Source organism: Bombus pascuorum, chromosome 5, assembly GCF_905332965.1.
Source record: "Bombus pascuorum chromosome 5, iyBomPasc1.1, whole genome shotgun sequence".
Lineage (NCBI taxonomy): Eukaryota > Metazoa > Arthropoda > Insecta > Hymenoptera > Apidae > Bombus > Bombus pascuorum.
In genome coordinates, this window is record NC_083492.1 from 4,513,797 (window position 1) to 4,525,809 (window position 12,013).

Genomic DNA, 12,013 nt, shown 5'->3' on the forward strand with positions numbered 1-12,013 from the left:
TCGCCCGTACAATTCGAAATAAATGCCGCGTTAGCAGTTTCATTTGTGGCCACACCGGTATGCTTGTGCATTATTGCGACGCGAACTACATCGTATTCCACGATTGCATGCTTTGAACTTAATTTATCATGGCATGCGAGGCAGTTGCACGTTTCTCCGAGCGGACAACTAAGAGTTACTTTTATTTCGTTCGTTTATACCATTGATATTTATAAGATAAGATAAAATCACACCTATCGATGGATTAACGACAATTGCGATTCAATTTTAGGAAAGGCACAATTATTCTGGTTGAATGAAAAAGGGGACATTTTGTTCCATTCTTGAAATTTATTAGAAAGTAGTAAATGGAAAGATGATTGATTATACGTATGTATACATTCGAAGTAGATGTTCACAAAAAGGTAATGACAGAATCGAAGAATTAAAAGTAGTATCATAAATATATCAAGAATTTTGGTTACTATTATTAACATATTTTTGTCTTAATTATGTTAGTCGCCAATTCTCTTTTTTAGAAATGAAATACGATAAAAGTGTAAAAACAAGATGATGATCAGAGCAATCGACTAAATTTATAGTGTCGAAGGAAATGACGAAAAACTTATAGCCATTAAATGGCGGATCATAAATATGAAACGATGAAGACAGTATTCTTGACAGAAAGTTGTCCACTAGAAACTAGGTTAAAACTTTCGTGCACCATATTTGTGGACACAGAATTCTCCTTTTATATGGCAGTAAAACTTCTAAACATGAGATCTAGCACGCCTTTAACTTCCTGGTACCTTGAACCTCTGGTGAAATTGAAACTATAACGTAGAATTATGTATGGTATTATCACGATATGTTTCGCAACGAAAAAAATATGATAAATAAAAGGAACAAAACATTCGTACGATGAGTTGAAATAGGTTGCTTTCTAAACATATAAATAATTTACTTTATTTTATTTTTTCTTATTAGTATTTATTTCATCGTTATATTCAATAATTCAGAAATTAATTCATACTGTTGTTTATATGTAAATGATTGTCTTCATTAGAACATAATTAAACAACACAACATTTTCCTAAATGATAGTAAAATTATGGGTTTAATTCTGAAGCTATTTGTATCTTTGATCATTGAAAATCCCATAGATTAGGTTTCATCAGTACGTCGGTTCAAACTTTCCTTTAATACTCATCGTTAGCATAAGCTCTTGTTTGACTCAATTACCTAAGCATTACGGCTTGAACGCAATTTAGTATAATTAGATATTAAATATATCGATCAAAATAAAATTAATTTCCCGATAACGTTTAGAAGAAATTTTACAAATATTTTTACTGTATTTCTTATTACTCCATTTTTTTTTTTTTTTTGATAATTTATTATTTTAATAGTATACAACTATACGTTGACATTATAATAGAATATTAATAAATCAGTTATTCATTTTGATCTAATTCGATATCTAAGGTAAAAGGGTAATGTCCGGAATTTAATTGGAATAAAAGTTTTAATTTCGACAGGAGGATGCTAGATAGGTTCAATTTTAACATGAAGACTGAGGAATTTGCAGGGCAGAGTAATTGGAAATTCGCGTAGGCAGATCTGAAAGTGCGTCCTACCGATGAATATTGGAAAGGCGGCGTCTATCCTCCTTAATTGATCGCGTAGATATAAAGACTTCGTAAAGAAAAAAAACAAAATTGTAGATTTTAGAAATTAGAGGACAACCATTTAATGATTAAATAACACGTGTGATCTTTTCCAAGCTAAAAATATATGTAATTGTAAAGTTTCTACATTTCCAAATATGAAACATTAACGATATTCAATATTATCGATTGGCACAAATAAAAGACAATAAACTAACATCAAAAAGTACAGCATATCATTTGTAAACGAAACGTAAGATATGTCGTGAAAAATAAATGTACCTACAAAAAAGACAATTTTTAACATATATTACTTACCTACGTTATATTACACTATTTCATTTGAATAATTTCTCCATAAATCAATACCAATTATTTTAAGATTACTCTTTAACCATTAGCTTTTAAAGTAATCATTAGAAATTCATCGAGAACAGGAAGCGTATCACGAATAAGGATTACACGTCGTCTGTGATAAATCCGACTCATTTGGAACCGCGGTTAAAATCTGCACTATTTCCAGCTATCCCCTGAAAGGCCGTAAATTGGAGAGTTAACTTTCGTACGCCTTCGAAATGTATTCGCGAGAAAAATGTTGTTAGAGTGGCATGGAAGCGATTGGACGCTAGAAAAAGGCAATTCAACGTGGAACGCAGATATACACGCCCGTCTATTTTCCACAATTTACAGCACCGGTGTCAACTTATATTTCCTCCAGCGAAACTCAAGAAATTACTTAATACAAGCATGAACAATCAAGTATTTTTGTTGCAGTCTCAATTTCGTCGGCGATCAACTAGCCTCGTGAAGAAAAATTGTGTTCTTACAGACGACTAATTGGACCGAGTAATTTATATCCAAATAATTTCTAAGCATTCAACGACGAATTACGAAACAATATCGAGGAATACTAAATAATGTACAATGTGTATTAATGCCGAACTGATCAATTCCAGGTTTTATCAATTTTCTAATTTCATTGCATAAGTATACTATCCCTTTTCGATTCTCAAGAAACAAAAGATTTACTTCCATAGTTCATTGCAAGAAGGTGACATAAATACTAATAAATTCTAAGATAGATTTAAAAAAACATTTTAACACTTTTCATCTCATATATCCTATCATAGAAGTCTCTAATTACGGAACGACTTCATTAACAGGTTAACCCTTTGAAAGTATAACACAATAACGAAGTATTTAGAATACAGTTAATTCTTAAGAATTTTGCATTTCTCGCATTAGATAAAAAAAATACATATATCTAACTTTCGATAAACGATAAATATTAATAATTGTGTTACATATGATTCACCATGGTACATTGTCAAACGTTTAAGTCAATCATTAATGTCCCAAACCTTCATATAACCAATCCGTCATCGCGTCTTACGAATTTCTCGATCCTAGTTCTATCCGCCTATTATGCATTCACGTTCTTTAATTCCTCCATTAATTTCATTCATAGTCGCCACGCCCGCACGCTCGTAGCATTCATTATTCATGAAATTCTTCCGAATCCAATCGTAAAATTCTACTAACGGATCTGTGCTCGCGTTGAAATTTCGTTTGTCAAAGCGAAGGAGACGTCCTTGCTCGTTCGTGTCCCACCTCCGCGTCACATTTATTCGCCGTTTTTGAATCTGACGTTTATTCGCCGCCCTTTCGTTCCTCTTCCCGCCAGTGAAACGCGTTACGAGTAATTCCCTCTCTTCTTCACGCGAATCGAATCGAACAAACGAACGTTCGCGGACGAGGAAAGGATTTCGCCGCGCAATCTTCCAGCGAGAATGAACGAACGTTTGAAATACGCGATGGTCGTGAAACGACCAACGACGAGGTAAAGAGCGAATAGTAAGTTTGAATACGGCGATCGAACGTTTTCTCTAACAGAAGCGGACAGGCTCGATGATATTTCTGCGTGTTGCAATTTCAGTTGCGTCAGGGTGCGTTTAATTGCATGCTGAGTGCTGCAGTGTATCTTTCATGTTAACGAGTTATTGTGAAAATACGAGGTGGATGCTATTCGATCGAAGATTAGAATAGAACGGTCGATTGTTGTAACACAGAATTTCACGGCGAGTTTCTTCTTAATGATAGATTTCAGTATAGATGAATGTAATTTGCTTAATGATATAGTAGTTTGCTTGAAAATATACAGTTAGAGAAACGTTCGTATTATCTCAATTATTGAATTCGATGATTTGTTTAAATCTCCATTTACCTTATAACGAATTGCTCTTTTTCAACAAACGAGATATCAATCGACAGCTTAGTTATTGCGTTATATATTGGTAAATGTTTCCGACTGTATACTATTAAAGGATATTAATCATTTGAGTTCAACAATTGCAAAGATTTATGTTTCACTCTGTGAATCTCCAAGTAAGATTTCGCGTACACGCGGAGAGATTAAAAATTTAAACGTACCGTGAATAAAGTCGTCTAAAAATCAGAATAGTTAAGGGGGAATATCATTCCAGGGCTCAATACACGTGACTGTTTGGAATAGCGTTAACCGGCGAACAAAGCCATTATCGCGTTTACCCGCTAAATCTAATATTAGCCCATCCATCGGCGTATCTCGATGAATTCAGAATTTGTCTGTTTTCATTTTCGAATTTAATACCGATATGCAGAGGCGCACGTGTATCGGGAATGGCAACGTTCACCGAATTGTTTTCAAAACTCCATCCGCCCTTAACCCGTTGCGCAAAATAGACAGAGCCATGAATAAGTCGGTATTTTCAATTTTCTAGAAACCTTGGCCGGTACATTATGGGAGCAGACGACACCGACTGAACTTTCGAATAGTTTTCGCTCGAGAAAACGCTATAAAAGTTCCTCGCGACTCGTCGTATGGAAATAAATTATTCTTTCCCTTTCAGAAACCTTTGCCAGCAGCAGCGCGAATACGCCGTTCTCTTTATCAATTTTACAGTGAATTACACCGACAGAACCGTTCTTTCGAACTGTAATTGCTGCCGCGAATACGAGGGAAACGAACGCTTTTTCGAATTCGCGTTTCCAATGACTAACTTAACAACTCTGACTTTCCCCCGTATCATTCGATCTTTCGTGCGAGGAATTGAAACATCGGTGAAGTGGAGTCATCAAAGTTATGTGATAATTTTATTGATACGTATTAAAAACTGGGATAATGACTTGCTTTCAAATGAAGAAAATAAACCGAATAAATTTAGCATAGCAGGAAATCAAATATGATCGGTGGTACGTGTATAAGAACTTGTTACTGATAAATCAAAATCAAGTATTATATTTTGTTACCGTGATTGATTACGACAGAAGATATGTCTCCTCTCGGACAAAAGTATTCAATGTTCGGTAATCATAAATTCACAAAATTGTTAGTAATGAATTACACGGTATTGAGTCTGTTTAAACGAAACTACCAAAGTTCCTCAAACTATTCCAATTCCTATTTTCATTTGATGGAAAGAGAAATATTAAAAACGTAGGAAAAGAATTATCCCAAAATTACTGTGCTTTAGAGGAGTCTAACTTGCAAACGCGAAATGAAAAAAATTCAGAAATTTATAGGAAAAAGATAAAAGTTTAAAATGCTACCCTCAAACTCTCCCCTAAACTCCTTCCAACAAGGATCGTTACAATCGCGATCCTGCAGCTGATCCGTTACAATTGGAACACAAATTCGCGATAATCTGCGCGCAAAAAAAGCATTAAAAAATAGTCGTTTCTATTCTGGGAAAGCGAGGGCACACCGGGTCCGGGACAAACGATGGGAACGATCCTACGAATTCACGACGAGAGAGGAATCCTCCGCGGGGGCTGAAAATGAATCAGCCATTTGCTGGCGTGCAAGGAAGAACAGTGGTCGCGACACGTTCGTAGATTTTATCTACGACTGGATGTAGAACAACGCGCAACACGGTAGTCCGCGTCGCGCTTACGAGCTCCCAGTTAAAGCTGCCGCGGCACACGTGCGCCGAATGCGAACGCACTCGTAAATACACTCCGCGTGGATTAACACGCGGACATCACGTGCCACGTGTGTTTCACCCCTCTCTCATCCCCTCGCAATTTCCTCTCTCTCTCTTCGTTATACTCACCCTTTTTCCATCTCACTTTTCCCACTTGCCTCTGTTTCACCTTCTATTCTTCTGTCTCTTCCTTCTGCCTCTCTTTCTCGTTTGCATTCGACGCGCTAGTAGGGTGGCCAGAGAGAGAATTCCAAAAAGAGCAACGACAGTGAGTTATGTCGTCGAACCGAAAAACACGGCAAGTGCGAATGCCACCTCGACCCTCTTCGGCCAGCGGGATTAATACCGTATCACGTAATGCACCTACGATGCAAGGCTTGACGCGTTATTTTTCGTTTATTACACCTCCTTCTTCTCTTTCTCTCTCGCTTTATAATACTTTTTGTTGGCAAGATATACGCGTGAACGCATCGCGATATGCTCGTGACACTGCATAATGCAAATCCAACCGCTCGTTGGAGTACGATTCCTGATACATGATCGTGTTCCTCGTAGTATCTAAGTAGAGAATTCGGCATGCTTCGATACGTCGATCGTGTTCTCAAAGGTTCTTTTCCATTTGAAAGGTTTAATGAGAAAGTTTGGAGAGCGAAGGTTTGTGTAAGTCCATTTAAGAAAAGTTGCATGAGTTGGCGTGAGTTCTCTTCCTTTTAATTCAGTGATCAATTTTGTAGCAACGACGAAGATGCCAGCGATAAATCGTCAACAGCATTCTACTTGAAAAGATTACATTAAGAAATTCGTATTTCCTCGATTCTTCGATAAAAGCATCTCGCATTTTCTGAATTTATGAAATATATCTTACTTTCGATATTTTGTATATCGTTGTATCTCTGCATATATTTTGTCATGTTCGAAGCATTGAAATTACCTACTACGTTACAAAATGATTTCGATTTCTGTAAATATACTAATTGTTCGCAAAAACTACAACCACCTACTCATAGTATCTTTGAATATATTTTACGAAGCGTCTTTTATAAAACTGCACAACACTGAGTATAAACCGCTTATCCTATCATGTTATACTATAGCCTGCGATAAAGTACATAGTTTCAAAATGTGATTGATAGAATTCAAAGAATTCATACTACACCACTGAACTATTGCTGGAATAATGCAACATTTCGATGAACTTTTATCGTAATCTATATCTTCTACGTGATATATTTTACAACGAGGTCAGCCAGATTTAAACCGATACGAATAAATAATACATCGAACACTACTAAATACTATTCTTCCATGTTTCTATTAATAAGAGATCTCTCATAAGAAGACGAAGAATACTAAATAAATGTCACGAATGGAGTACACAAATATCATAGTCTCAAAATAAAATTGCCTTTGATTCATCTTTATTCTGTCCATAGATCCATTCACAGAAACCTATCGGAATAAGGCTCAACTTCTAAATAAATTAAGGTACTATAAATTATTCATATACACTATATGATTAATTATTCTCTTCATACCATTTCGCAGAATAACTTTCTACGGCAATCTTCTCCGATGAAAATATTCTGAATAGAAGAAATCAATCGAATTCAATATTCATATATGGAAATACATATGTATAAACTTTGATTTCTGTGTCTAGATATTAAAGAAGATACGCATCACTACTTAATGCAAATATTTTATAAATCGATCCTTATGGTATTATTATAACAGTTTCTTCTTCTATAAATTCCATAATATTTACGAATACTTATAAATAAATTACAATTATATAAACGAGATGCCTGGCTAAGAAATTATCGAAAAGAAACGTAAAATGAAAATCAAATGTTTCTTTTCCAATTTTACTTCAAATATAATAAAATAGACGCGTGGAAAATTTAATGGTTCTTTAAGGAAATATCTTTCCTCTTTTACAAATCGCGCACTCGCGTGTGACTGCGCTTAAATGACTGTTAAATGAATATAAAGGACTTAAGGAAACGCAAAGCGCAGGTACTTGATGGGATCGAGACTGGCTCGTTCCTGGAAACGTACCAGCCCGATTATTATAGACGACTGAATTTCCGTTGGGACGATACGTGAACGTACAGATATTTTAGACGAAGAATGGGTGTTCCAGAAGCAGATCCGGTTATCCAGAAGTGCGACTGAATATGTAATACCTGGCATAGTCGACAAAAGAAAAATAGAAGAATATTTCTTCATTTCTATACTTGTAATACGTTCGTGAATTCAAACGAAGGAAATAAAATACGTGTTAATTTTCCTGCAGAAGATCAAATTCACATAAAACTAAATCCGACGTCTAAACATTTTAATTATTAATAGGTAGACGACGAGTGGAATCATTATTATTGGATCTTCAAATTTGTTATTTAAATATTTAGATTTCGTTATGAATAAAATTTCAATGTGCCATGAAAATATCATTTTCGTATTACTAGTTAGAACGAAAAATTCACGATGTTTTAAATTTGCTTATTTATAGTACAATGAATATTTATCATGCTATTTATATAAATATTATTCGTGTACCTTAATTATACCTCGATGCAAATATTACTTAAAATTCTACCAACATCCAACCAAATTCTTAATCAGTATTTCTCAATTTTCTTGACTTATCGACCTCCACGATATTAATTTATTCCTCCAAACCGTACTCGAAACAACCTTATTCTACCTTCTCACAATTTAAACGCGAACGACATATTCATGCTCGTACGAATTATAAATTGTACAGCGGTAACAGCCGCGTACACGTGAATCCAGTCACATAAACATCGATCAACTTGCGTTCATCGAGCAAAAACGAGCAAAAGAATAGTTTCGAGCGTACAGTGTTCCAAACATCCGCAAGACAACACGACTCGAAAATTACGAAGCGACAACGCAATCAATGACACGCGACAGCAAGAGCAAACACAACCGGTAGAACGTAAAGCGATTTCGAGGTCAACGACCAGAACGAAGAAAGCCTTTCCTTCGTTCCATTCATGGCGGCGCGTAAATAAAGGCCGAATTACGTCTGTGAACCCGATTTTCCAACGAACGAACGACTGTCGATTTATCACCGGCCAAGACCTCGTTACCATCGTGTTCCACGTCCCATGATTCCTTTGGTTGTTACGACTGCACCACGGGAAACTACCCTACGTTCACGGTTTCTCGAGTTGTAACGACTATACAGGCAGAAACCACTCTGCGACGACAAGCGTCCTCGCGTTTACGAGGGTTGAAAACTTGTGGAGGTGAGAAACCGCGAAATCAGCCAAGTGGCATTCCTATCCTTCTTTCTAGCAAATCCTACCTGTGGCTCGTTCGCTCTCGTTCAAACCCCTAATCCGTCTCTTTGATTCGTTACATTGATCATGTCTTTAGAATAGAATCGTATCCTCCATTTATTCTTTATACCTATTTATTTCTTATTTCCTGCTTAATTTTATTTTCTATTTATTTATTGCGAGCAAGTGTGAAGATTTCCAGAAGACAGGATCGTAAGTCTATAAATCCTTGTATGAAAAATCTTTTTAAATTATTTGTGATATGTTTAACAATATTTCCTCAAAATTGAAAAAAATAAGAATACGGAACATGCTCTATTGTCTTAAATGACATTAATTAATTATATTTACGGAGCAATAAATAGATCGCGGATGTTTGTAGATTTATGGAAGAATTAACTGTGCAGAATATATAGAATGCAAATACTATGCAAAAATATACAAAATGTCAAAAATAAAATATTCATTATACCAAATCCCTGTTTAGATATCACTAAACTGTAAAAGGACAAATTTAGATGAACATCCGCAGTCTGCTAATAAATCTCCCAATAATAACAACACGTAAATAATAATAATAACACGTAAACACTCACCTAGGCCGCATGTTGAGTCATTCCATCTGACTTGACAGGTGGTTAATCTTGCCCCTGATGAATCTCTCCCCCGAAACCGTTTCTGCCCGTCTTCTATTTCACCCGCTAAACTTCCGACCGCTCGAAGGTGACTCTGCTACCACTCTTAAAAGCTCACTGCGCGACACCGAATTGTCTAAACTTTCTTTCTCTCTCTTTCTCTCTCTAGTACCAATCAAATCGTTCGATCGAAGAAAGCAGAAGTTGAAGTTCAATGTAACGCGGTCGGGGTACACTCGATTTCAGCTCGATAGCCGCAAACTGTAAGGGGCCGACGGTGGCGCCAATTTCCAAGGTCGGGCCGAAGAGCAAGGTCAATGTACTTCCGGGTCGGATCGGCACCAGAGATCTCCCTCTGATCACTATAGTTACCGCACGCTGTCGTATCGAACGATTTTCCTCGCTTTCACTAACAATCTGTAAGAACGAGATCCTCGTAGGTACCAATCGCGTTCTACCATTCGCTATGTCGCAACCGCTGACAGCCCAATCGACTCCACGGTCCACCACTCACTGACAACAGTCCCTTCGTGACACTTGCCGCTTCCTTCTCGATTTTTCTCCCTCCTAACCTCCTCCTACTCCGCGGCTGCCGGCTCAACGTCGTACTAGACGTCGTCACGCTGATCTAGTCTCTCTTCTGCTCTCTCTCCCTCTCCTCTCGCTCCATATACACTCTTGCTCCTCTTTTTCCAACTGTTTCCGCTCCTGTCTTAACAGATCACCAATAATAGCTTTAGCCTTAAGTGCAACAATTCTCCGTCATAGTTAATTTAAACCTACTAACCCTTCTTTCTTGGTTCGCGAACCAAATGTTGAGAAGAGAGAAGTCGATGGTCGTGCGATGGGGGTTGAAACGACGATCGGTCGTCAAGGTGTATGGGTCACGGTTCCAGGAGGCCCAGCGAGCTCCACGCTGTTCTGCGTGGCTTTAAGTCGACGACGAAGCTACCAACCGGTGGCGGCCGATTCAAATTCGCTCCCCACGTGGCGGCGACGGCGTCGTCCTTGCGACTGCCACCGGCACGACGCCCGGCGCCGGGCAATGCGTCGCCATCTTGCGGCCGCCGGCTAAATCCGTTTTAGTGAACCCGCCACCGCGACGAAATTGCACCAGACATTTTCATGCTTCCTCCTTTTTCTCCTTTTTTTTCTTCTTTTTTTTTCTTTGATCGTTTCTCTCGTCTCCTTTCCTCTTCGTGTTTCTGCTCCACCGGTTTTCCCGGCTACCGGGGACCTGCAAGGAATCTGGTGGTTTCAGAGCGATAGCGAATCGATGGTATCGATGCTGGGTCCTAACGTTTGCGTGTATGTATACTCGTTTCGTGAGTTTCACATGGGAATTGTGTATGTTAATTATAAGGAGAATTAATACGATACCCAGGTCGATGATAATTTTTATTGTAATGAGTTTCGGTAAATTAGGTTTATTATCGTTTGGAATGTCTCGGTCAGAATTTTTTTGCTAATTGAATTGTTATGGAAATTGTTTGCATAAACGGATTGATATTATTAGCAAATCTTGTAAGTCTTATAAATCCTATAGCGTTAAAAAGTTTGTTATATAAATCTCATAAATAATGCAACTTTCATAAGCTAAGTGATTGTACCATTTGAGATATTTGACGAAGTTTAGTACATATATTTATGAAACAGATATACAATGAAAATTTCTTTCGCTTAAAAAAGTAATTTATATATCACGATGATACGAATTGATTTCTGTAACTGCGCAAAATTGAAGGGCGAAGATGTTTCTCATTAGAGTAATGGCATTGAATATGTATCGACGGCACTTAATGATCCATAATACGTGTACGAGCATCTTATAACGAATTAAGTACAATAGCTCTGACAATCGTAACGTGTGCATAAATAAAAGTTGAGTCATCTGATTCGTAACAAAATAGGAATATTAAATAGAAGATACGACACCCACAGCGACTCAAAAGACAAAATAAATAAGAGACAAGAAAGTAAAAACGAAATAAAAAATCTTCTTTTTAAATTATCTTCTTTTTTTTATTTTTTCAATTTCTTCGCTTCACTTCAATCGTATTTTTTTTTTAAATCGAAATACGTTATTTCGTAATCTAAATGTTTAAATTATTGAATTAAGACGAAAAAGCATATTCGTAATGGTACAAAGTGCAGGCTTGGGTCAGTATAGACAAAACAATCAAAGGAAGGAAAACAAGCGATAACAAACTAATTTCTATGTTGTTTCCATGTAAGAGCGGTAATCGAATCATAACAATAAAATCATTGGCGCCGTATAAATAACATTGGCCTGCTCTTTGCGCCACTTCAATCGCTTTGCCTCACATGTGAGTACGATCTGTCTGACATGTGTCAGAGTAGAAGCCAGTGATTACAATTCACAGAACCTGACAATTGAGAGAACATTGTTCTACATTTTTACGCATCGATAACGCCGTAATATATTTAGAAGTGCTTTAATC

At 37.0% G+C, this 12,013-nt stretch overlaps 1 protein-coding gene across 7 annotated transcripts in view; it reads right to left on the bottom strand.

Annotated features, from left to right (window-relative positions):
- The window catches only part of LOC132906645 (collagen alpha-1(XVIII) chain), a 348,851-nt gene extending 338,272 nt beyond the window's left edge, over positions 1-10,579 (bottom strand). For 6 of the 7 annotated variants that reach the window (XM_060959006.1, XM_060959002.1, XM_060959000.1 and 3 more), the window contains exons 1-2: positions 10,339-10,579; positions 9,513-10,259 (exon numbers count right to left, since the gene is read on the bottom strand). In XM_060959006.1, coding sequence (XP_060814989.1) covers positions 9,513-9,523 — 11 coding nt within the window. In that variant the 5' untranslated portion in view covers positions 9,524-10,259; positions 10,339-10,579. The remainder of the gene's footprint in view (positions 1-9,512; positions 10,260-10,338) is intronic. The other variant, XM_060959004.1, reaches the window with a different exon arrangement.
- Between the last annotated feature and the right edge of the window lie 1,434 nt (positions 10,580-12,013).